At 41.7% G+C, this 27700-nt stretch overlaps 1 protein-coding gene across 5 annotated transcripts in view; it reads right to left on the bottom strand.

The window, feature by feature from the left end:
• The window catches only part of LOC311531730 (calcium release-activated calcium channel protein 1), a 38475-nt gene extending 14700 nt beyond the window's left edge, over positions 1–23775 (bottom strand). Inside the window, exons 1-3 of one of the 5 annotated variants that reach the window (XM_084649391.1) lie at positions 23721–23775; positions 18384–18421; positions 5–64 (exon numbers count right to left, since the gene is read on the bottom strand). In XM_084649391.1, coding sequence (XP_084505517.1) covers positions 5–64; positions 18384–18398 — 75 coding nt within the window. In that variant the 5' untranslated portion in view covers positions 18399–18421; positions 23721–23775. Of the gene's footprint in view, positions 1–4; positions 65–295; positions 313–17555; positions 18024–18383; positions 18422–23720 lie in introns of those variants that run through there. The other 4 variants (XM_084649388.1, XM_084649392.1, XM_084649389.1 and 1 more) reach the window with 4 other exon arrangements.
• Positions 23776–27700: the final 3925 nt, after the last annotated feature.

Below are 27700 nucleotides of genomic sequence, written 5' to 3'. Positions count from 1 at the left end.
TTACTGATTGTCGTGCAGTAGCACTATGCTGCAAAGTTTGGGCTCCAAACACTGCAGGGAAGTCCTAATCAGAGAGTGGATAAACATCCGATTTAAAACAAATTCAAAACTGGATTTTTAAAAAACTAAAATAAATTTGAAATTATGACAATTCATAATAAAGCCTAAACTTATTTTAAATTTATTAAAATAATTTGAATGGAATAAGAAAATATTCAGACAGTACGTGTTTGCTGCTGAAGTTTTAAAAATAAAAGTTAAACCGCTGAACTGCTGGAAGTCACTGGTTAAGCACCTGGAACTAGGGTTTGTTGAAGTGCTAAAGCAGCTTTTGACAGCAGTAGGGTCTTCTCCTGGTGCAGAGAATATTCTCTTTATTTCATCTCAATAACTAGTTCATTCAAAGTTGAGAAACCAGTTGGGAATTGAAAAAGCAAAAAAGCTTCTTTTCCTCTTCAAATTCATGAACAAAAACAGGAGGTTCAGATCTACTACTTCTAAAAATACTGAAGGACATGGTGACCAGAAACAAACAGATCAATTTGTTAGCTATAGATAATACTTCCTCTAATCAGTTGTTTTAAACGCAATACTGTTTTGATACAAAAAAATAAATTTATATATCCAGCACATTAAAGTTGTTTTTATTTAAGTAACATTTTAAAAATGCACAGACAACATTTTTCATTGAATTCCAATTTCCATCCATGCAGCTTGACACAAGTCAAAAGTGAAAATTTAATGAAGAAAATAAGAAACTTCATTCATTATTTTACAACAAAACAATGTAAAAAAAATAAGGCTCTGAATAAGTGTTAAGCTATATAATAGCTTAAATTGTGAGAACAGATATAGCATATCTTCCTGGTTAGCAAGAAATACCAAGAGCTCTCTCAGGTGCACTAGAGCAGCACTTGGCAAACAAGGGGAAGGTGGACCTGTGTAGTTTTAGGCCAACTTTATTTCCCCTGATTCTGGAGTATGTCTGGGGCACAACCAAACTACTGGGGGTGGAACCACTCAGGGATGCTCTAACTTGAGGAGGGTTGTTATCACCTATACAAGGATCTGCCCTACTAGCCAGGATCATCAGGGTGCACCCCAATTTTTCCCTTCTCACTCCCACTCCAGAATATCCCCTACACCAGCTGGACCAGAAGGGACTGACATTGGACCAATCTAGCACTCCTCTGTTTGGGCAGAATGCCTTAAAGCTGCATCATCATTGGCGTGGCACTTAGGAGTATCCAAGGTTGTGGGGTGAAATCCTGACCCCACTAAATTCAATGCCAGTTTTGCCATTTACTGCAGTGGGGCCAGGATTTCACCCCGATCCTAACAAAGTTCTCCCCTGCCTCTGCCACATAAGGCAGAAATAGCTCAATGTTCCTTTAAATGTAAATTGAGATGTTTCCATTCATATTATATGACCATCAGGTGAAGTCTTCTATTAGATTTATCATCCCTGCTAGGCCATCTAAACTATTCCCTTATCCAATGCAGAAATGCCCCTCACAAGAGAGGAAACTTTAAAAGTAACTCTTTCAGAGGATTCTTTTAAGCATTTACAGTTGCTTAGAGACTTTAATCCTGCCATTTCTCTTGAAAAACAAATACTTTATCATGATAAATTTGGCTCTGAGACAGAGCAGTTGCTTTTGAGTAAAGCAGAAATACAAGAACATTTCAGCAAGCAACATTTGGTCTCCTTTATCAGAGGGCTTCATTCATTCGTCAGCATGTGTTTAAATCAGAAACAAATGAGTAGTAAACTTATGAGGGTACATACATGTATGTAATCATCAGGGCTAAATTAATACACACTGAGATACTAGTTCTCTCATATTAAGAGTCACTGAAATAATTGGAACTAGTGTCTCCTATCAGTTCAATCCAAATATTGTCTCACCATGTCCCATTAGTGATTTAGACAAAAAAGATCTGTACTGAGTACTGTATAAATTAAATGCATCAGTCTTGTTCACATAATAAAAAAGCCTTCAAACTGTGGAGTACTATGAACACAGCAAGCAATGCGAACAAAAAGAACGAGAAATGGAAAGAAAAAAAATGGAGCCATAACAAGTAGCAACAGACACTCAATTTGTCACTTTCCCTTAGCTGTATCAAACTATGTCTAATTAGATTTCCTGTTCATTACATTTGTATTGAGATGTCTGAGGACACAAATCAACTGGAAAGGATCACTGGATGCATTTGCCAACTTATGCTTTTACACAAACAGCTACAACATACATTCAAGGCCTGTGATCAATAGCTAGTTTCACATATTACAATATACCCTTGACAGGATAAATGTACAGACCTTGTGATTTAGTTTATTACTAGGTTATAAAAGTTTTTAAAATGTGGTTTCTCAACTGTGAGAAGTTTCACATTTTAGAGACATGCGTGGAAGAGAACGATTCAAGACATACCATGACTGGCCACATACACAATATTTATTTTATCCCAGACTACGAAGTAAGCTTTGATCTAGAGCAACTTTTTCAAACATCAGAGCACAAGTTATAACTGGTTATTTGTGGAGCTCAGATCTATGGAATAGGCAAAAAGCTTTAACTGGATCCAGGTTAGACAGGAGTCAGTCTAAAACACACACAGACACAGATCATTATATGCAGCCTGTTCACTGCTGGTGCACCCTTTTCCTGTTCCAATGAATGTAATGGAATGCTGGGGCATACTAGGCATGTTCAGCAGCAAAGTAGATGTATTCTACCTACAGCATTTATATTCACTAAGCAGTGAAGAGTTTCATTTTCATGCACATTAATTTATCTTCTCTCCATTACTTTACTGGTGCTTGTCTTGAAATTTGACAGCTTAGCTGTCAACTCTATTTTAGCCTCAAGAACATTCCATAATTTAAAGACAGCTCAGATATTCTATGCTAATATTTAAAGGAAGATTAATATGACCAAAACAGACTCCAAGTAAGCTTCATCAAATGGATAAGGATGATAAAGACTCCAAGCCTTTTAAAAAATCATGGTTGAAGAATCAAGTATTTAATTGCCCCTTCTAGTGTAAAGGAAGTCTCATGCTTCAGCTAGTCAGTTTCCATGAGATGCGGATTAAAAACATTTAATTTCAGAAGGAGGCAGGAATATTTGGAATTCCAACATGCCCTCTGTTCTTGGGCAGCTGATCTCTCCCTCTAGAACTATTTAGGGTGCTCACATGAGCACACCACACAGAGCTGCCTTAATATCAAAAATGAGGGATGCAAAACAAATACTCTTCCTCTTGTTGATTTAGGGTAAGTTTATCCTGGGCTGCAGAGAGTTGGGGAACCATGTTTAAGATGCAGTGCTCAAACACTGTTTCCAGTTTGGCATTGCCCATATTCACCAGCAAAACAAAACCTTGTAAGAAACTGGTTTAGCTGAAACAACATTCAAACAGTCCTTTAACTTTGTCCCTGACCCAGCAAAAATGGTGCATCAGGTGGCAATAAAAAAGCTGCAGAAAAGAGGGGCATTAGATTTATAGACAGTCCACAAAGCTGTTACTGTGTTGGACGATCATGTTATAAAACTGTTTATTTTTTGCCAAAGTGGCTGGCACCAAACTGGATGCTACTAACCATGTCAAAGAACCAGGATATGCCTTGTAATCTGATTTAAACAGCTTAAACCTTGGTTCCATCCACCCAAGCAAAGTTTCAGTTTTTAAATTGGTTGGGTTGCTTTTATAACATGGCTGCTTAATATGGTAAATTTTGTTGTGGAGACAGGCAGTTATCACAAGAGGTCAGTCAGAATCCAGTGCAAGAGCAGGAAGGGTGTAGCTTCCTCCAGCTCACAGTAAGTGTACCATGTGATTACTGCGAGCAAACTTGAGACTGTTCTCTTATATAGAGGAATTACTGCTAGTGTCAATACATTTTAAAAAACTGTCCCAAGTGTCAGCCTTTTGGATTACATGAATTTAATGGATAGCAAGGACACCACTACGTGTGGCACTAATTAGCCCCATTTTTGGCTCTCTCAGTAGAGACCAATGAATGAACCAACCACATAGTGCCATGATTCCTGGTACCAGTTCCTGACATTTCCTTCAGGCCTGGAACCAGCTGGGTAGATACAGACTATATCAGATACTGGAACAGGAAAAAATTAACTTGGAGCCAAGATGAGTAATAGGAGGGCTGTCGGGGAGAACTCTGCTCCCTCTGAAAGGGGCTGTGGGCAGATACCATTTGCCAATGTGCAAGATTACTAAAACCGAAAGGACCCAATTTTGTTCAAGAGATGAAGACCTGAAAAACCAAATTCAGCATTGATGTTTGAAAGGTAACAGCCTTCCTTCCCGTGAGCATGCAAGGTCTAGTTAAAAGCAAGAAATACCACACACACACACAAACAGCTGCTCCCCTGATACCCACCCAATATTTCATGGGCTAGGAGTGCTCCAAAAAGGGAGCTGTGCGATTTGCCCTGTAGCTGAGAGCCTTAGCTCAGTCAACAGCAAACTGTTCCTGAGTAAGGATCACCAGTGATGGTCTCCAAAAGCGGAAAAGGGGTTTTTGTCCAATCTTTCCCCTAGACAGAAGGGCTGATGGAACTTAGAGAGGGTAATTTGGGAAGGGAACGGGCAACATGGGAAACAGAATGGAGTAAGACTAGAGAGACTCTCCATGGTTTCAGAAACAGAAAGGACCTCATGAGACTGAGAAGAAAGGAAGAGAAAATAATGTTGATGTATGTTGATTTGGCTAGAGGTATTGTTAAGCAAAAAGGAAGTTTACTGTGTGAAGTTACATTTTTAAGCAATGTGGTAAAACTAGATATAAGCATCACATGCTGACAAGCAGGAAGCAAGAGAATACTTCCTCCCTGCCTTTCCCTTTTACTAACTCTGAAAAGTAAACAGATGCTTCAAGCCCATTTCAAAATGAATTTTTGCAGAACCTTTTACTAATGTGCATTTAGGGCTTGTCCAAAGCCCATTGAAGTCAATGGAACTACAACCCATGGACAAAATTAAATGAGTTCCACACAGTTGGAGTTGGGATTTTTCAAGAGTCTGAAGTGTTAGGCACCCAAATCTTATTAAAATTCAGTGAGATTTGGGAACTTTACCTTCAGCTCTTTTGAAACTCCTCAGTTGAATACTTAAAGATTTCACACAGGAAGGGAGGCTAAACCATGTTTCTGTCTTGGCTAATCTTGACTGCTAGCAAAACTGTACACACTAAACAACTTTCCCCTCTAGAAGAAGTTGTATTCTCACCCTAATTACAGTTTAACAGCTTTGAATGATTCCAAGTAATTTCCTTGTGGACCATGCAGCATTATACATTACCACACAGTTTGGCACAGAGAGGCCTAACTAGCAGCTTCTGCTACAAATACTGCATACTGTTGAGTGCTATTGGACAGAAATTACATTATTTGTGCATCTGACAATATCATCACACCACCAACTGGCAAGGGGGAAACAGTGATGCGCTAATGAACCTATTCCCACCAGCAACAATAAATAAATAAACAAACTAACACTCCAGTTTATAAGAAGCAGTGATCAATCACTTGGACAACTGCAAAGGAAGCTTGCTTATGGTATGTGTCTACAGCAGTTTGGGAGAAGTAACTTTCCTGGCATGTCATTTTGTCAGTTTCACAAGAATAGCAGCATATGAATTAGTGTTGTGCTTCAAGTTTCAGCACTGTTGTTATGTTTTACAAGCCAAAGGACTGTAAACTTAACATTTTTACTATTAGGGATGGATTTGTTTTCACTAATTTTGAACCCAAATATAGTGGGGGTCAGAAGTCTGACTAATGTTTTTGGATGCATGTTTGAGGAAAGGCTTGAATAAAGAGAAAAAATCCTGTGAGAGAAAGAATAATATGGAGCATAGATTGGACAGAGTGAGAAAGAAGCATACTAATGGACAAACTGAAGCCTTGTGCACACACCATATAAAAGCCATCCACTGGGAATGAGGGAGTCCTATTGCTAATCAGAGACACCCCCTTAGATTTTAAAAAAGTAAACTCTCCTTGGGGAAAATAAAGAAATCAGTTTTAGGTATAGGGGGCAAAGGTTCAAGTCAGTGAACTCTACTGCCAGCACTCCCCTGCCTGTGGGATTCAGTTGTTAAGAGCATCCCGATATAGCAGAAAGGCTTCAACAAAGGGCCTGGGGGACGAGAACCTGATTTTTGTTGTCATTTATATTAACAAGAGAGCAGTAAATATTATTTCCAGAGGGTTTTGACTGAGTCATAGATTTGGATCCTGTCCACAATCACTGGTCCCCACTTTCTATAGAAAGCAGAAAAGAAAGAAACCCCCCTGCTAACTCAAGTGTATCTGTATTATTTAGAGAGGACCCCTTTTCCCCACCCCCAAAAAGAGGGACTCCTATTTTTGGTAGCCAGGAGTTTATGCTGTGGTATGACATAGTAACAAATGGCCACTTGTGTTCCCTCTCCCACAGTTAACATCAAATACTAGCATTAAAGTGTAATTAAAAGACTGGTTTCAGAGTAACAGCCGTGTTAGTCTGTATTCGCAAAAAGAAAAGGAGTACTTGTATATAATAAGTATATAATAAGATCTTCTAAACTTTCCACAGTATGCATCCGATGAAGTGAGCTGTAGCTCATGAAAGCTTATGCTCAAATAAATTGGTTAGTCTCTAAGGTGCCACAAGTACTCCTTTTCTAATTAAAAGACTGTCTCCTTGAGTTTAACATGACAGGTGCTGTCTGCATGGAGCACAGAGACAGCTTTGCAACTACACCACCACCACCCAAGACCACATTAGATTTCAGCTGGCTACAAAAATCAAAAGCTGTGTTGTGTTCTTCACCCACCCAACTTCTCCTATGGTTGCTATCACCTACACACAGCCATTTCTCCAGAAAGAGTTGGACTGCACTCCTCAAGTTTACAGTCAAGTTGCAGTGGATCCCATAAGGCGAAAATGGTGATGGTGAAGTGGTCATGGGTGCAGAATCTGATTTCCAAGTGATTTCCAGATTTTCTACTGGCCCAGACTAGATCTCACATAACAATTGCTGTCACTAGCATTCCCATCTATGATTCAACCGAGAGTGATGGAGCAGAAGGGTAAGGAGCCAATGGCGCTATTAAACTAAATGACTCATTACTAGATTTCCTATATTTAAACTCTGCAACTTTCAATAGTTTAGGGAAAAACTGGATTAGGCTATTAAGATCGAAATCTCACATTTCTCCCCCCCATGAAGCTAGTAACATTACTAATTTCTTGTAATATGGAAAGTCCCTTCTACAGATCTAATGTCAGCCTCTAAGTGGGATATTACTTGAGACACTAATCGCTACATTAATAAAACTGAATGTAGAATTGTCAATGCAAGTGCAACCCAACAAATAAGACTGCTCTCATCTCCCCTCCTTTCCCAGTCTTCTTCTGCCGTTCTTTGTGATCTCTTTCTGCCTATTATACATGTTCAAGCAAGAAGTAGATTAAGGTGCACATTTTTAAAGGATATTTAAGTGTTGCTGCACTCAGCACCACAATGCCTAACTGATTTAGGAGACTATCATTTTCAAAAAGGATTTAGGAATGTAGGAGCTCAGATACAATTGAATCCTAAAACCTCTGGAAAAGAGACTTAAAAATTGCTCTAGTCAGTGCTGGAACACCTAATATCTTTACAAATTTCCATTCCAAATTCCAACTTTCAGCACCCAGCTATTTCACGTCTAGGGCTGCAAACAAAAAAAAGTTTACAAAAATATTGTATATAGGATTTCCCCCCACCCCTGCCAGTTTTCATGTTCAAGGACAGCTGTACTGATTCTATCTCTATCAGTCTTCATGACTGTGCTACTCATTCTCACGGAGAGAAACACTTAAAACAGAAAAAAATGATGATTAAAAAAAAAAAAAAGACTGAGCCAGTCTTCCTGACTAGTATCTATACCATTCAGTGAGACTTATTGTAAGGAGCTCATACAAAGCCTCCTGACAGTACAGGGAAGCCAAGGGACATAAGCATGTTCATTAGAAATTGAAAGGATAACCAGTCAGAGTCCCCTGAATCCATTACTAATTACTTTAAAACACAAGAAACAATACACTGAAATAGATCATTTATTCATCTAGCCTAGAATCCTGTCTTCAAGAGGTTTATTACTACATCAAGTCTGAGGATAGCAGAAATCTTTAATACTTGATAGTGGCACTGTTAGTAGAGAACTAATACACAGGGATTATTAAACCCCATTTTGTTTGGTAGTCTTGGCCACAAAATTAAACACAACTATAATTAGATTAGATACATCTTGAAAAGGTAGCATAAATTAATCAATTTTGTTCTGTAGATAAACTGTGCAAGGGGGGGCCAGGTTGTTTCTTGCCCTTTGCATGAGATACAGCGTGTGTGTGTGTGTGTGTTGCATCCCCACCCCAACAATGGCTAAACACCACCCTTTGCAGCATCCAAATTCTGGGCCTGCTCTAAATTATGACAGTCTTGAATGGCCATCTAGACACTGTTCTATGGTCCAGAAAAGCTGGAACACAGAGCACTCCATCCACCTCCCATTCCTCAGCCCATTATGTCCCTAGGCCAGGGCTGTGCAAAAGGGCAACACATGGTTGCTCTGCCAACCCTATGCCAGCAGAAGAGCCATTTTATATAAGGGATATTCCCAAGGGTTGTGTTCTGCCCTCTTAACGCTGGAGCAGTGTAAGTGGACTGTAGAAGGGGGGACAGAATTAAGTCCACAGTATATTACTACAACTCACTGAAATACAGCAGTTGAGGATTATTTTATTAATAAAATGAGAGAAGCATACTTAAAACTAACAATTACCTCTTAATAAGAGCTTATTGTAAAGAAAGGCTTTAGAATTAGCTTGTAATCTTTATGGGTCATGGACAATGTCTTCCTATGTGTTCGTACAGCACCTATAGCAGTGGGGCCAGGATCCTGATAGAGCATTTTGATAATACACCTTTGTTGGGGGACGTCAGAGTTATAAACAAAAACTCTGATGGAGTATTCAGAAAGATATATTTGCCACACTTCAGAGGCAAGAGCAGATGTTTCTCTTGCAGCACTCTGTATTTGGAAGCTTGTATACTAGTCAGCTAGATGACAATACAGCCACAGTTTGTACAACTGGATCCATCTAAGAGGGTCAATGACTTTGTCCAGTAAGGAATGTCCTTCAGTATAAAGAACCACATAAATCTTCCTGTTACAATAATTTAAATTCACAATTTATGCTAAGGTAGCTTTACAGAACCTATTAACAGACGCTCATGTTGTTTTTTATTTCAACAACTGTTTGGATTTAACGAATTCCCCCATAGTATGTGCAACTCAAATACCATCACATTATACCAGTGCATGATCACCTGACAACGAAACAATTTAAGATGTGATATTCGATCAGCCTATTTTTATTGTCCAAGCAGAGTGAAATGTAAGACTTAAACAAACCATGTAAGTGAAGGGTCAGATTAAAGTTTCTTTCAGTTTAAATATACTAAAGAATAGTAACACCAGCATCAGATTATTGTTTTTAATATTTACATACTTTTAACCTGACTGTGTCTTTAATGAACAGCCTTCTTCATTTTGGAACAACAACAAAATGCAATGTTGACCGTTACTATGTAGCAGTAACACTCTCCAGCATCCACAATAAAAAGCTGAGCTAGAATGACCTGTTACATTGGAAACGCAGTACACGGTAACATATTTGACAAAGATGAAGAAAGTTAACCGTGAAAATTCTCAGGATTTTTAAGAGGAAATTAGAAACAATGCAGAGAAATTAAACAGTTCTTAAAAACAAATTGAACTAAGTGGCTGATATATATATAAACCATGTGGCACATTACAATTCCTAGGTATAGCAGTACCATTATCCTTCCTACCTATCTCTGGCTCAAGCATCCCTCCTACAGCAATACCTGACTCTTAGTTTTGGCTCTAGCAGCCAGGTAGGTGTGCAGAACTCTCCTACATCCAGGGATTTGGAGCGGAGCCCGTGGAGCAGCTCTGGAACATTGGAGCTGCAGGTTTTTGGCTGGAGCTGGAGCGGAGCCGGAGCACAGCTCCAAAGCCCTGCCTACATCCAGTTAAACCACCACAGGTTGCTAAGTGACTAAAAGTAAAAATATATATTTAATTTTGTCTAATCAGATTTAGTAATCCTTTCCCATCTGAAGGGCCTTCAATTTGAAGTAGTGTCACATCCAAGCTCATACCCATCTAAGCTGAGTCAGAACACCAACCCCTTGGCAGCCCTGATTAGACTACTACTTGCACTTGTAATATATCTTTAACTCAAGGATCTCAAAGCACTTTAGAAAAAATAATCCTCACAATACCCTGTGAGGTAGCTATTATGGCATTTTACAAGTGAGAAACTGATACACAGATATTAGCTGTCTTGATTTAGTTCACATAAGTCAAATGCACAAAATACTAGTTAACGTTCCTTTCCATTGTTGTATCATAGTAACAGCAGAATGCAGCAGAACAGACACAGACTAGCTTAAAATTCAGTCCCTAAAGCCCGTTCTGAACTTGAGAATTTTACTTAAAAAAAAAAAAAAATCCCATTGATACAACTGTTGGAATGGTGGTATTAGAAGATATGCTGCTTTAGCATCCCTGCTGCTAGATACCCTGCTTCTAAATACCACTCAAAGCAAATCTAATTGACATTGTATTTTAAATGCCAGCAAACTGCCAACACTAAGGCTCCTAATACTGCCAACACAAATGGAGGTGAAAAACAGTATAAACAATGATGGGTAATTTTTGCAAAGTTTCTCTAGTGCGGACAAGGTCAGAACCTAACAGGTTCTCTGTTAGACCAGTCAAGATAATTAACTGCTTGGTTACTCTTGCTCTTTTTAAGGGCCCTGTGCAGACACTGCAACTTACAACCTAACTCACCACTTCCAGCAACCTGGGGCTTTGCTCATTTGTTGGCTCTGCAAATCATAATGCTGCCCCAACTGCAAGTCTCCAAGCCCCAAAGACTTCCTCTTAAAAATCTGTATGTCACAGATCCACTTGAGTGTCCCCTCTTGGCCCACACGCCAGACCATTGTGAGGTGACCCAGCTGCCGAATCCTGTGTTTTAAGACTCCAGCATCTGAAAGGAGCCCAGGCACTGTCCCTATTTTAGGGCCTCTGGGCACATTCTCAGCGTGCAGATTTTTAATCTAGTCCTCACAACTGAGAGTTCAGACCGTGGAGCCCCCTGTCCCTGGAACCAGTGCTGGCCCATTAGACTCACCCCCCATAGCTTAAACACACCCTCACCCAGAACTCTATAAGAGAGTTTACCTCTTCAAGGGCACACGTGATAGATGTAAGTGCTTGACATACACACAGACTTTGCACATGATTCTGAACCACCACTGCTCTATTTAATAGCACAAGAAACACAGATCTCCATAAAAATAATAAGCTCTGTATTCATGTCCCTGCCTCAGTTTCCTCATCACTGCAGGGCACTCTTTGGGAGAGATCAGCATTGCCTGGTGCCAGCTGAGCTCCTTCTGTTTGCAGTGCATGGCTTGGGTTCTGAAACATGGAGTCTTTATGCCCCCAGCTTGCCTCCTCTGATCTTGTCTTATCCATCCCCTGCCTATCTATGAATCTCTCTGCACCTTCCCCCAGTAAATCCTTTTATATCCTCCTGCTCTGTTGCCTTCATCTTTGTCCTGCTTGGAGAATTTCCATTCTCTCCACTGCTGCGGACAAGGGAAGAGAAACCCATTGTCCCAAGATGCCTCACCCTGAATAGATGGTTGCTGCATTCTGATGATACACCACTGTACCTGGATGCAATGGTGGATACACACAGACAGGCATTCATGATACAGCAATTTTTATAACTTCATATCAACCAGAATTCATAAATTGTAAATAGGTTCCCCAAATCATCAGACTGGTACTGGGCACTGTGTGACAAGGGATGCTAGACTAGCTAAATCCTTAGGCCTACTTCAGTGATGCAGTTACTAAATTACAGTCTGCAAATATCAGAACCGAGTGTACATTTCTCTCAAATGAGTACACACATTACAGGTCAGGACAGGTAACATCAACACAGAATGATGTTAATATAAAAAAGGCTTTCAGCAACCATCACTGCAGATACATGGAATTTGAAACCTGACTTGAGCATTTGCAAATTTTCATTTGTATATACGTAATTGACCCTCGAACTACATTTACATTAGTACACACTCCATTTGATTAAACACATCCCAATTAATCAGGCTAGCTGTTTTATTAAAATTTATTCCTGGGTGCCAGTTTGCCATTCATTATCATCAATCTAATAGTTGCTACTTGACCACACATGTATGAATTTAGCATAGTGAACATACAGTCAGTTAGTGCTAAAGAATTAAGGTATGTTTAGCAAAGTAGTGTGGTCCAGTGTATAAGGCATGGGAATGAGAGTCAGAAGACCCAAATTCTATTCTTGACTCCTCCTACTGATTCACTGTGTAACTTTGGGCATGTCATTTAGCCTCTCTGTGCCCATTTCCCTCCACTCCAAAAGTGGAGGTAATTATACTTAACTGCTTTTTAAAAAAAACACAGATCCATGGCTAAAAAGTGCTTTAGTGGTGTAACAGTCTAATGCTGGAGGCCGAATTGTCTCTGCACTTATACCTGTGCAACCTTACTGGAGCTAGTGGGGTTGCATGGACGTAAATGAAGGCAAAGTTTAGCCCCTACACTTTAGCCTGGGAAAAGCGAACCACAGCCACAGGGAGCTGCGGGGGGCTGTGCCTGCGGACAGGCAACAAAAACAAAATGTCTCACGGTCCGCCAGCGGATTACCCTGATGGGCTGCGTGCCGAAGAGTGCTGACCCCTGGATTAGAAGATTAAATGCAGTGAGAAGCATTTGTATTTCTCTCTCTCCCCCCTTTCTTTTTAAAGTGGCCTTTTCTCTTAATAGGGAGATTAGGGTGTCCCAATTAGAGGACTACTCTATGGGATTGTTTACATGGTGGGGTTATGTGCTTTGCAGGGGTGTGATATCTAAAGCATGCTAAATTGTTATGCATTAATTGGTCCACATAGACCTGGCTGGTGTGCACTAAAGGTTCCCTAGTACACTTCAACATTGTACTTTTTCAAACAGCACTATGTTAAAATGCACCAGCAGGGTCTACATGGATCTATCAGCATGCAACACTTTGCTTTAGAAATGCTTTAGAAATCATACACTCGTAGAGGCACATTATGTCACGATATAAACAAACCCCGTAGCAGCAAAGCAATGGAGTCAAAGGTTGATTCCCAATGGCAACTTACTAGATTTTGAGAGGGGCAACTTCCCAAAAGTTAAAATGCAATGGCTATTCAGATTCAACATTTCCCACTACTGAGTAACTGGACTCTGCTAATTCACAAGTGAGTTTGCCCTAGAGTTACCACTGATACTAGTTACTATGGTAACTAAAACCAGTAGTCTGCAACTCCAGGACATCATACACTGTCAAAGAAGTCATTGTCAGAGAAGGAATGAGACTTAAGGCCATCACCCCTTTATATCCAAGAGTCACTTTTAGTAGTCCATATTGTATATAATTACATTCACTGCATATAGTTAAATTAATACAGCAATTAATGGATAAAAGTAGAACTGTGCTAGTGAGCTAATGATGAAAACAAGTAGTATTGGTGTTAATTAACACAGATTTTCTTTCAGCTCTAAAAAAAGTCATTTAATCTGCAATATTAAATCCCTTAAATTTTAACAACATACAAACTAGAAGACAATAGAAACTAAAGTTCTTTTTCTCATTATCACCTACCACTTTTAAAATAAAATATGGATGCAGGAAATTGCCACGATAAACTACTCAGTCTCATCAGAATGGGTGTTTAGTAGAATACACTGCAGTGTAATTGTGCTTAACTACCAGCCTGATGCATGGTACTCAATGGAGAACTAACTGCTATTCTGAGCACAGTTGCCCGTCAGTCAAATGGATGCCTGTCTACCAATGCCACTAAAGAGTTGCATTCTGTTTTTAGCCATTGAAGTATGACAGTGACATTTATTTGACCGTCAGGAGGTTGTTTTACACCAGTCACTTTGTTCTGTTTTGATATCAAATTTGAGTTATGTTATTATTTGAAATAAAAGCAATTTCATGGTTTACAATCTAATATAGTACTCATGTCAAAGGCAGATGGTCTGCCCTTTTCTCAGCAGTGTTGGAAAATGCAACACACTTCTAAATACAGGGTTTTAGAGGTCTGGTTCCTACACCAATTAAGGATAGCTGAAGGTTTCCAGCCCAAAAGAACACATTCTAATTAAAAAAAAAAAAAGGCACTGAAAGCGAGAATGCTGTTTCAAAACAGTGTGCTGAAGAAAAATTAAAGAAGACATTTCTAAAAATATACACAGAAAACCTCCACAATTAAACAACTTTTGCAGCGTTAAAAATGGTTTGTAATGGAGTCCAGCAGGCCACAGAAATCTCCCGTGTTACCGAGGAGCTCATCCCCAGAACTTTTGAGGGTCAGGATTTTTTATTACATATATAAAATGCATGCATACACCTCAGAAGAGAAAAAAATATTGATGATATAGATTCTTACATAAGAACAATCATACTGGGTCAGACCAAAGGTCCATCTAGCCCCACATCCTGTCTTCTGACAGTGGCCAATACCAGGTGCCCCAGAGGGAATGAACAGAACAGATAATCATCAAGTGATCCATCCCCTGTCGCCCATTCCCAGCTTTTGGCAAACAGAGGCTAGGGACACCATCCCTGTCCATCCTGGCTAATAGTCACTGATGGACCTATCCTCCATGAATTTATCTAGTTCTTTTTTGAACCTGGTTATAGTCTTGGCCATCACAACATCCTCTGGCAAGGAGTTCCACAAGTCATGTGAAAAAAAAACCTCATTTTGTTTGTTTTAAACCTGCTGCATATTAATTTCATTTGGTGACCTCTAGTTCTTGTTTTATGAGAAGGAGTAAATAACTCTTCCTTATTTACTTTCTCCACACCAGTCATGATTTTATAGACCTGTATCATCTCTTTTCCAGGCTGAAAAGTCCCAGTCTTATTAACCTCTCCTCATATGGAAGCCGTTCCATACCCCTAATAATTTCTTACTATTTAAAAAGCCATGGTTTTCCTAAAAATAAGATTCAGGAGTACAACTGGAAACCCGTATGACCAGCATAATGGGCAGTTAAAGGGACAGTCAAATTTAGTTCTAGTCAGGTTTTTATTATTTAGGAAGTAGACTAGACACTACATCTGCCCTTGAGTCTCACAGTGTGCGTGTTTTAAATATTTTTCTATTCCCTGTGGCTATGTGAAAGAACCACACAATCAGTGAAACTGACTGAGGAAGCAGCAAAATTGATTATACACAAAATTCTATCAAATGGATGAAAATGAACATAGAGAAAGAGATAGTCTCTTTCAGTTTTAACAACCTTAGGCATTACATGTAACAGTGGTGAAAATACTGGATACAGAAGTACTATTTTTACACTGAAGTTTTCCTTTATAATGAAATAAGATAAAGCAAATGCAGTTGTGTTTCTTATTTGAGAGCCGTGAAGTAGGTATTAGGGCTATTTAACAGATTTAAAAATCATTTAGCAGTTTTTCCACTTCTTGAATGACAGCACTCTAATACTATCCAGTGAATCCAAATGAATTTAAAACCACACAGAGGAAATGGGCTCTAGCAAAAACATCAAAAATAGAAAGATTCTGGTACAATTTGCTGTGTGCGGTAAGACTTTTGCACTAGCTCAGAACCCCCATGAAGTCAACAGGAATCCACATGGGGCACAGCAATCCATGCAACAAATTAGAGGATGGGAGACTTAATGTACATGATTGTAGGAGAAGATGCCTATAAGCTGGACCTAAAGATACATGATCTTCAAGCCTCCAAGGACTTACTCATGCTCTTAAGTTTATGCACATTAGTAGTCCTGAAACAGTGGTATAGTCAATGGGACTACTCACATGTGTAAAGTTAAGAACATGTGTAAGTCCAAAGGATTGGGGCCTTAAGCTTTAGGTGTAGACTAGCTAGGGTTGACCTAGGCCTACACTGCTTAGTTGATCTAAACCCCAGCACAGACATCCTAGATTGACAGAAGAGTTATTCTAAGGACCTACCTACCAGCTCTCGAGGGGGTGGATTTACTACACAGCAATGGAAAAGAACCTTTCCATTGTGGTAATAAGTGTCAATGCTACAGCAGTGTAGCTGAAGTACTGCAGTTGTGCAGCCTAAGTTAAGTACAGTGATGATGCATTGTCCAAGAGCCTGATTCTGTACTCAGCACTGTGCCCTTAACTGCCACTGCCAACAACAGGAGTAGAAGTTGTTTATATAATTTCAGGGCCATAACCTGATAATGAAGAGCAGTGGTATAGCAATTAATACTAACATTGCATGTGAAAATGAACAAGGTGGCATTAAAAAAAAGCCAGTTCAAAGCATGTATGTAAATAACTCATTTTTCTTCAAAAATCAGCCTGAAAAAATGCAGGCAAGATTTTGTGGAGAAATTGTTTATGGAAAACTGCTTTATTTTTGTAAGATGCAAGATATGTTCAATGTTGTCCCAGTCTACAATATGCAGAATCCCAAGTTTACAGTGAAGGGGAATGGAAGTCCTGAATTATTTCAATGCACTGGAACACATGGATTATATTCTGGTTATAATGAACCCATTCTGGGAGAAGCTACTGTACCTGGAAATAATATACTCCAGAGATGTGCTCACTTTTGGATCAATGGCAAGGAAGACAAAGCAGTCAGTAAGCCAACCAGCAGAATAATAAAACCCAGGAGCAAAATAATTACACATTTTGGACAGTGTTAGTAAACCAAAGATGGAAGAAAGTGGGTTATGGAAGAAGCCAGTGTATAAATCACAAAATAAAAAATGGTGATATGCAACATTTGCTGTGCAAATCCTTCTAGACCGTTTGAATCATCCTCCAAACCACCTCCTGCTTCATGAACAAAAGACTAAATTCTTCCCCCTCCAGCTTAACTTCAGCCAGGGAGCGAGCCACAGGCTGGTGCTGACAGTTCAGGGTTCAATTCTCCCAAACTCATTGGAGGTGGAAGCACCTGAGCCAAGACGTCCCATTTAAATGGGGGACCAGACACCCAGCCAGTGATTTATCTGGGGAATGCGAGGAGAACGCGATGGGGACCGGGTCCGCAGAGAGGGCGAGGCAGACACATCACACGTCGTCCAGGAACAAGTAAACGGCGCATCCTAATAGATTTAGCTCCTGATAACAAAGGGCGGGCACAGGCGGTATTTACGGTACAGAGGGGAATATAAACCCACTGGGGGCACCAGAGCCAAGAGTTAGCTGGCCGCCCTGCAGGGTACGGTACGCTGGGCCGACCCAGCGGCACTGCTGCCCCCCGGGTTACCTGTAACCTGCCCCCGCTCCCCCAGAAGAGCGCGGCGGCCGGCGCCTGCCCAGCAGGCGGGAAGGAGGGGAGCGCTCACCATCGCGAACCCCGAGAGCAATGCGGAGGTGCGGCTGGAGGCTTTCAGCTTGGCCCGGCTCAGGTAGAGCTTCCGCCAGGACAGTGCCTGCATCGAGTGCTCGTTCAGGCTCATGGTCTCCGGCCGCGGCGGCTCGCAGCGGAGCGGGGGAGGAGAGGAGCGAAGAGAGGGCGCCTGGCCCGGCTGCTAATCCCGAGGCGCCGCCTCCTCCTCTTGCTGCTGCTGCTACTTCCTTCCTTTCCTTCCGGCTGCAGAGATAGGCCAGCAGCTGCACCTAGCACCCCCCGGCCCCAGCTCCGCTCCGCTCCGACCCCTGCCGCAGCTCCGCGAGCCCACGCGCCAGCCGCTGCCCCGCCTCGCCTCACTGGGCGCCGCGCACACGCCTCGATGGCGTAGCCCCGACGCCTAACCCTTCCTGCCGGATGCGGGCTGCCCCGCCCTCCGCGTGAGGGGAGCGGCGCGGCGCCGGGCGATGTAGGTCCTACTAGTTCCCTTCCCACTCCCAGAGGCCGGGCCTTGCGGCTAGGTCAGCGCCGACTGAGGGGCTGGTCCTCCCCTGTCCCCCTTCCAGTCAGGCTGGCGCCTCTATTCTTCCCTCCCTCCCTTCCTTCCTCTCGGGGTAGCCTGGGCTGGAGCCCCTGCCCGTCAGTCCCCCCCGGCCTCCCTCCTTCTGCTCACGGTAACCTGGGCTGGAGCCCCTCGCTCCCTCCCCACCCAGTCCAAGGAAGTTTGTTTATATATGTGTGTGTGCGTCACTGACTTTGGGTTCCTTGGTTTGTCTGAAAGTCAGGTTCAAGATATTTTAAGTTGAACAGGGCTGCTGCTCACCTGTCTCTCCATCATCTTCAAGTGGAGTTTTGGGAGCTCTGGGAGAAAAAAAAAAAAAAGTCAGGCTTAAAGTGGCTCAAGTTGGGCATCCAGTCAGTAGCCGCTTGTGAAAGTGTCAGAGGGGAAGCCATGTTAGTCTGGATCTGTAAAAGTGGCAAAGAGTCCTGTGGCACCTTATAGACTAACAGACGTAATGGAATATAAGCTTTCGGGGGTGAATACCCGCTTTGTCGGAAAGTGGTGGCCCTAGAGCTGCAGAGATGAGCTTGGCAGGGGAATTAGGTGGGTTGTCCTTGTCCTCTGATTTATTTATGGCTTATTTTGTTTACTACTGAGTGGTTAAATCACCCTAAGGTTATGTCTATACTGCACACCCCTGGCATCAGCATATAGGCTATGGGGAGCGTACACGATGCAGTGAAGAGCAAACTGTCTACTTTGGTATGCCTACACTGCAGTTAAAAACCCATAGCTGGCCTGTGCCAGCTGACTGAGGCTTGCTGGGCTCAGGCTCAGAGGCTGTTTAATTGAAGTGTAGAGGTTCAGGGCTCCCCAAGCCTGGGCTTTGGGACCCTCTAACCTCACAGGCAATGTTCCCTCTAATTTTCAACAGGCCATGTGCGCAAAAAATTTCTTCTGTGCTGCTGCCAAAGCAAAAAAAAAAAAAAAAAAGCCAGAGTGCGTGCAGTGTTTTGCCGTCTGCGTGGGGTTTAATATCTATGCGCGTGCGCATATGCGCACAGCTTAGAGGTGATAGTGCTCACAGGGTCCTAGAGACTGGGCTTCAGCCCAGTCCAAATGTCTACTTCAAAATTAAACAGCCCCTTATCCTGAGCCAGTTGGCAGCATCCAGCCACAATTTTAATTGCAGTGTAGACACACCTACTGTGGTGTGTAGCTACAGATGGCAGTGGGAAGCTTCTGGAGCCTTTCCTCAACCACTCCCCAGTGCATTTCCCTGCAGTGGGGAAAGAATCCAGCAGCAGGATACAACTCTGCTAAACACAGCAGTGTAATGGGGGAGGTACTGCTTAAGGGTGTAGAGAGCCTCGTAGAGTATATGCCAACAAGGTTTAGGCCTGTGCACAAGTACTCCTTTTCTTTTTGCGAATACAGACTAACACGGCTGTTACTCTGAAACCTGTCTTTAAGTAGTGCTTCACTGTCTACACTGCTATTTATATCAGTGCGGGGGGGGGAGGGGCATGTGTAGTGTCTGTATGCTACACAGTGCAGTAAGATTTGTGCAATGTAGATGTACCATAAATCTTCATTACGTCACTCTTTTACATTCCCTATTCTAGACTTACTGGGTCAAATTAATCCCCTCATTAAACATCCAGATATTTTCCTCACTTTCAAATCCAATCTGGCACTGCAGACTGGGGACAGGGGTTGCAAATTCTAATATTCCAGCACAGGCAGTTGAACTCAACTGCCAAATTCCAACTGCCATGGAACCTTCTGATCCCAACATTCCAAGCACTGGCAGTTGAAGTCCAACCACCAGGCCACCTTCCTTTCACTGTATTTTATAACCTTCTGGTAAAATATATTATTTTTACATTTATAGCAATGCATAATCTCCTTCCTTAGAAGTTTTTAAGGTCAGGCTTGACAAAGCCCTGGCTGGGATGATTTAATTGGGGATCGGTCCTGCTTTGAGCAGGGGGTTGGACTAGATGACCTCCTGAAGTCCCTTCCAACTCTGACATTCTATGATTCTAAGATGTAACCACCTGAATCCTAACCCATGCTTCCACTTAAAATTAATGTAACACCTAAGTACCCTTTGGGAAATTTTCTGTGCCCTACAGTTGGTAGCAGATAAGTCAGAATCAGTAAGTACTGTAGTGAATAATAAATGTTGATGTTGAGATTTTCCACTTCTCACATTTGTCAACTGAACAGGTATGTCTGTCCCCACCCCTTCTTTGAGTCTCTTTTATAAAAGCTATCCTCACCAGAATTTCTCCATCTCCATTCAATGCTTTTCCAGCTTAATGTTGAACTTTTTTGTTGTTTGTTGTTTGTTAATATCACAGAACATATCCCAGGAATAAGTCGTGTACATTTTCTATGTTTTGATTAAACTATTCCCACTCTTGCTATACAGATTATTCTATAGCCAAAAGTCTACTGATCATTGAGTTGTCAATACTATCTTATTAAGTTAAGAGGAATGTACAAGGGAGCCTGCTCGGAGATTGTCCTTAGGATTTCAGTTAAATCAGTAGAGAGTCACTAGAGTGGGAGAGGTGTCTATTGTGGAATCACAACTCTAAGTCATATTTCTGTGACTCGCCATTCACCCTCTGTAAAATGGGCTTACTTCCTATCTCTTATGAGGTAAACTCTCATGAAATACTTCACAATTTGTTAATATTTGCATTTGTATAGTACTTTCCATGGAATGATTACAATCTGGCATATTGTTTATAGTGAAACTGAGTAAGATTTTAAAATTGAATGCATCACCACATTTACTATTACTGAGGTACAATGTATTGTTCAATGATCTTATTAAGCATTCACATTGTGGTTTTGCCTACAGAGTGACCAGGTCAAGGCCCTATTTGCTAGCTGTTGTATAAACATCCTGACAGTCCCTGTCCAAAGATAACAATTTAACAAATAATGGAATTCCCACCCCCCACACATGCAGTTTTCCTGTGTAGGGATTGCAGACTATGTTGTGAGGAACAGCTTCCAAAATAATTCTGGGACTCCTCACTTGATCTTGCATCCAAAGACTGAGCAAAAGGTCTCAATGCCCTGCCTTTATGTATTAAATACTGTCATAACCATACAGCTAAGGGTAGCCTAGAATTCCTCCTTACCTGTAAGGGGTTAAGAAGCTCAAATAACCTGGTTGGCACCTGACCAAAAGGACCAATGGGGAAAGAAGATACTTCCAAATCTTGGGGTGGGGAGGCTTTGTTTTGGTGTGTTCTCTTGGGAAGCAGAGAAGCATCAGGTCAGAAAACTCCTTCTCCTGTAGACCATCCTAAAAGTCTCTCATATTACAAAAATTGTAAGTAAAAGCCAGGCAAGGCATGTTAGATTATCTTTTGTTCTGCTTGTGAATTTTTCCTTTGCTGGAGGGAGGTTTATTCCTGTGTTTTGTAACTTTGAACTAAGCCTAGAAGAAGTTCTGTTGTGTTTTTTTTAATCTTTTGTTACCTGTAAAGTTATTTTCCATCCTGATTTTACAGAGGTGATTTTTTCTTTTTTTAAAAAATAAAAGCCTTCTTTTAAGAACCTGACTGATTTCTGTATTGTCCTAAGACCCAGGGGTTTGGGTCTGTGATCACTTTGTAACCAATTGGTTAGGATATTATTCTCAAGCCTCCCCAGGAAAGGGGGTGTAAGGGCTTGAGGGGGATATTTTGGGGGAATAGGAACTACAAGTGGTCCTTTCCCTGATTCTTTGTTAAATCACTTGGTGGTGGCAGCGTACCATCCAAGAGCAAAGAATTTGTGCCTTGGGGAAGTTTTAACCTAAGCTGATAGAAATAAGCTTAGGGGTTCTTTCATGCGGGTCCCCACATCTGTACCCTAGAGTTCAGAGTGGGGAGGGAACCCTGACAAATACCTTTTCTGAATGCATAGGCGATTTGTATAATACACTATTTAGCACTTAAACAGCATTTTTCACCTGAAGTGCTTATCCTGTTTTTGTAAGGCATAATTATTTATTATTTCTGTTTTATAGAAGGAGAAAGCAAAGCACAGAGAGGTGAAGTGACTTGGCAAAGGTCACGCACCCACAAAAGGGATTCAGGAATCCTGGGTCTTAATATAAAGGTACTCGTTGTGTCACAGTGAGCTTGTGTGGGTATGCAGAGGTGTAAGTGAGAAAAAGAAATATGCTAACATAGTTAAAGTAAGAACCTGAGAATACAAATGCACCTAGTAGGTAAGGATGGCTCTGCTTTCTATTCTCAGACACGGGAGAGGACAATCACATCCCAAAGGCAGAAGCTATTTTACATTTGGTTTACTTGCATTGGCTATAAAAGGCACCGAGGGATTGATTTTCCACCCCATGCATCTTCTGTTATTCACACTAGTGTAGAGTGTAAAAATACTGTCATTCTGATTTGGTATCATTTTACACATAAGTGACAACACAAGAAATCAGGACCTAAACATTTTGTTTTCTTAGTTCCTCTTTTCATGCTTCTCCTGATCTGTAAGTTCATTAATTTAGCTATATATCAAAAGACAATGATGGAGTCCATACAAACATGACCATTATTATACCTTTTATTTAATTTGTACTGCATATTTTAAAGTTACCAAATCAGAGAAATCAGATTGGTAACTTGAAGCTTCAGATCACATTTCCCGGGATTACAGGTTCCTAGCCCAGCAGAGTTGACCCAGCCCTTCATCCTTTCCCAATAAATCAATCAAATATTTAGTTTGGCGAGACATGGTCTTTTGGTCTTGTCTGCTGTATATGATCATTAAAGCCCCCACAGCACCTGTAAGAGTATGGTTTGCCCTTAAGGTTTTTTTCCTGTAAAATGTCTTACGCCCCACTCTTGTGCCACAAGTTATGCATTGGTTGGTTGCTGCCCTCCACCCCAGAGGGGGTTGCATCTCAGTACTTCTGTGCATATCTAACTTTCACATCCATTTGGATTATAAACCCTGTATAAGTGAAGAGTATTAACATTACTTTTTGCTCAGTTGTCTTTTAAGACTGTAAGCACACATGCAAAGAAAACAAGTACAAAGAGCATTTTTAGTATTTCTCAACATGCAGTAGTGGGATTGTTCAAGACAACTAATTGCAAAGTCATAAGTAGTACCCACGTAAAGATTTTAAATGAACTACCATGCCTTACTTAGAAAGCTGGTAACCAACAGGCTTTAAATGTTTCCTCTCCCACCTCTTCAAACAAGAGCTCTTTAAGGCTCTGTGGTTTAGTTTGTGGGGGAATCTTAACTGTAAAAATATATTTGGGATCAGTGCTCAAAGCCTATGAAAGAGCACAGCTCTACACATATAGATAATAAGATTATTTAGTAGCTTTACTTGTAAGTGCACACGGTTTTGGTTGAACCATAAAATATTAAAGCAGCATAGTTAATCACTAGTTTAGGCTCCATTTCCCAAAATAAATTTATTTTAAAATGATTGTGTTCTAATGTATGAGGCTAATGCAAAAATCTGAAGTGGACTAATGATGTCTGGAAAGGGGAAATTAATAGCATGAAGAAAACAGCTACTCTGTGGGTGCTCCAGGGCTGGAGCACACACAGGGAAAAATTAGTGGGTGCTCTGCACCCACCAGCAACCATGCTCCCTGCCCCACCCCAGCTCACCTCCACCTCCTCCCCTGAGCGCGCTGCGTCCCCGCTTCTCCTCCCAGCACTTGCTGCTGCAAACCAGCTGTTTCATGACGTAACAAGCTCTGGGAGGGAGCGGGAACGCAGCGCTCTCAGGGAAGAGGTGGAGCCGGGACAGGGATTTGGGAAGGGGTTTGAGAGGGGGCAGGGCAGGGGTGGAGGTGGGGTGGGGCCAAGCACCCACTGGAGCCAGCAGAAGTCAGCACCTCTGAACTACAGAATAGTTAAGTCTGTCAGTTGTTCTAATAACACTTCCTTACTATAGGTCTGTGAGCTATAATAAAAATAAAATAATTGTTCAGATAAACAAGACTTTAGTTCTGTTTAGAAGTTATATTCAAAGTGGGCTGTCTACTACCATTTTCGATCCCCTAGGTGCAATTTTTGGGCATTATGCTGCTTGCAGAATTGTGTGTGTTTACTACACAACTTCACAAATGTTTTCCATTGCCTGTAGTGATACTTTTAGCTTACATAATGCAATTAAGAAAGTTAAAATAGCAAAGCCAACATGCTTACTTCCTTTGTGATTTTAGGTATATACAAGAATGCTTTTAGTCCATTGTCTCTCTAGTCTTTCCCTCTTTTACATTTCACTTAACTAGGAAAGGTATTGAAACATACAATAATCCTGCACACTGATGCATTGAAGCAGCAGTCTTGTTTCATTTCCCCAGCCTATTAATGCATGTTCATATATATCACATCCACATTTTCAAACAGCAAAAAGCCACCCGCATAGCCGTTAGAACATAAGAACAGCCATACTGGGTCAGACCAAAGGTCATCTAGCCCAATATATTGTCTTCTGACAGTGGCCAATGCCAGGTGCCCCAGAGGGAATGAACAGAACAGGTAATCATCAAGTGGTCCATTCTTTATAGCCCATTCACAACTTCTGGCAAACAGAGGCTGGGGCACCATTCCTGCCCATCCTGGCAAATAGCCATTGATGGACCTATCCTCCATGAATGTACCTAGTTCTTTTTTGAACCCTGTTATAGTCTTGGCCTTCATAACATCCTCTGGTAAGGAGTTCCACAAGTTGTGTGAAAAAATACTTCCTTTTGTTTGTTTTAAACCTGCTGTCTATTAATTTCATTTGGTGGCCCCTAGTTCTTGTGTTATGAGAAGGAGTAAATAACACTTCCTTATTTACTCTCTCCACACCAGTCATGATTTTATAGACCTCTATCATATCCCCCCTTAATCATCTTTTTTCCAAGCTGAAACCTCCCAGTCTTATTAATCTCTCCTCATATGGCAGCCGTTCCATACCCCTTATAATTTTTGTTACCCTTTTCTGAACATTCCCAATTTTTTTTTTTGAGATGGGGTGAACACATCTGCACGCAGTATTCAAAATGTGGGTGTACCACGGATTTATATAGAGGCAATATGATACTTTCTGTCATATTATCTATCCTTTTCTTAATGATTCCCAAGATTCTGTTCACTTTTTTTGACTGCTGCTGAACTTTGAGTGGATGTTTTCAGAGAACTATCCACAATGACTCTGAGATCTTTCTTGAGTGGTAACAGCTAATTTAGACACCATCATTTTATATGTATAGTTGTATAAACATATAGTTTATATGTATAACCCTACAAGACCTAGCCGCTGCCACCACCACATCCCTACAAGCCCTAGCATTGGCCTTTTAAAATAAACTTAGTTTGATCTCCAATTGTTAGAGGACAAACATCTTTTACTTTAACCAAAGTATTAAAATTATAATACTGTCTACCTACATTTTTTCCTCCAGCCTATGTACAATAAACTCCAACTGGGAAAGGACAAACCCAACAAAGTTAGTTCTTTTACTTCTTTTCCTAACTGCTGGTCATTATAAACCCTAGCATTTCTCTTTCCATCCCAGCCTCCTCTTGAGGTGCTAATTAGAGTCAGCTGTACTTAATTCACTCTCAGCTGGAGGTGCCTCCCTCAGCTGACCCTGAACCCTTTCTGGGAATGAATGCATAAAAGCCCAGGCTGCTGTTTGATGTAGTGGGGCCTTTACATAAGGGCACAATAGGGATAGAATTCCAGGATTCCTTCCTGAGGGCACTGAAAGATCTGAACATCCCATTGCAGAGGTGCACCTTTAATTCTGTGCCATGAATGTACTTTTGTATGCCCTAGAATAGGGATGAACCATTGTAACCCTCCAGCATTCTTAATGAGGTACAGTATTCGGCACAGAAATAGACGCATTCATGCCACCCTCTGCATAGCAGCTTTTCTACAGTATATTGTTAGCTGAATATGCAAATAGTTGTTTCCATTTGTTTCTGTTATTTGTTTCTGTCACAGAAGAAAACTGTGTTGGTGCAAAGTGGAAATTAAAATGGAAGGTTTTGCATAAAAAGTATAACAGGTAAGAAACTCAATAGGCAGATGAGGAAAGGATTGTCAGCAGTCTCAAGCAGTGATAAGTCTAAGGCCATGTCTACACTAGCACTTATGTCAGCAAAAAACACACTGTTGAGCACCATAAGTTTTGATAGCATAAGCACTCGTGCACAGATGCTCTCCCGCCAACATAGCTACTGCCACTCGTTGAGCTGGTTTTATTATGTCGAGGGGAGAGCTCTCTCCTGTCGGGATAACACAGCTACATGAGCGCTCTTACAGCAGCACAGCTGTATCAGTACAGCTTCTAAGTGTAGACATGCAGAGCAGCCCTCCTTGGAAAGATGTGGGATGTAACTTCAAGTTGCAATCACCGAGCTTCCTAAGTGGGAAAAACATTGATCCAGGGCTGGCGGAGCCTTCCCAAAAGTGGAAGGGCCAGGGGCTTCTGCCCCACCCCTTCCCCTGAGGCCCCTCTTTTTCCCCTGGAGGTCCCACCCCCAGCCAAGTCTGAAGCCAGAGTGGGGCTGGGGAGCCTGTCCTGCTCCATTGGAGTTGGGTGGGGCCAAAAGCAGCCCCCAGCCCTTGTCCCCGCCCCTCGGGCCCCCCACCCAGGGCAGGTGGAGGGACCCAGGCTCTCTACAGCTGCCTGCACAGCTCTTACCCCGACCCAGCTCTGGCCAAGGGGCAGGGCCTGGAGCTGCAGCCCGGCAATGGTAAAAGATGCACAGGCAGCTCTGGGGAGCTGGCGCGTGCCACAACTGCCCGGGCTCCTGGGTGGAGCTCCACCAGCTGCTGGCCTGGCCAGGGGGTGGGGTCTCAGGGGGAAGAGGAGGGTAAGGGGTCAGGGTCCCATGGTGAAAAGTGGGAGGGCCATGGGCCCCTGGCCTCCCTGTTCTGGTACCCCTGCATTGATCTGGTCTGGCTAGAGAGCCACAGAAGTATCTTTTCACATAATGTCCAAGGGCAGCAAAATGTTTAAACATCTGGCTTTTCATGTCCATCCAGGCTAAGATGCCTGACAGGTAGTCCATAGTTTATGAGGAAAGGAAAAAGGTTTAAGGATCTGATTTTAGCAAAATTTATTCTATTTATCAGGAAACAAATTTCCCTATGAGCTCAACAAGGGTGAAATTCACCCTGTCCCACACACAGCCTGAGTAAACATAGCATTGACAACTGTCATGATTCTATCATGAGTTGTGAGATAGTAGGTGTTTTTCTTAAAGCTCCAGCTCTTACTGTCACCTGAACATGGATAGGATGTAGCACATTGTGCACATAATGGTACTATAAATAATGTTACTAACGTTAACAAAAACAGATTAATTGTAGCCCATCTCCCAACAACCCAGCCACCCCATGACCATATGAATACATTCACTAGTTTGTTTTATTTTTGTAAAGGAACATTGGAATTGTTGTTCCAATGGTCCACCTAATCCAGTACCCTGGTTGATAGTGGTCAGAAAAAGGGGACAACACTCTCCCTGCAGAGGAATAACCTGCCCGGACGGGAAATGCTTCCTCACCATGAGGTTTAATACCACTTATAATTTTTGTTATTCCATCTAAGGCAAGTGTTGATGTTCTCATCATTCAT

Source organism: Lepidochelys olivacea (assembly GCF_965140295.1).
Source record: "Lepidochelys olivacea isolate rLepOli2 genome assembly, chromosome: 15".
Taxonomy (NCBI): domain Eukaryota; kingdom Metazoa; phylum Chordata; order Testudines; family Cheloniidae; genus Lepidochelys; species Lepidochelys olivacea.
The sequence above is the reverse complement of the archived record's forward strand: the minus strand, read 5'-3'. Positions and strand labels throughout refer to the sequence as shown.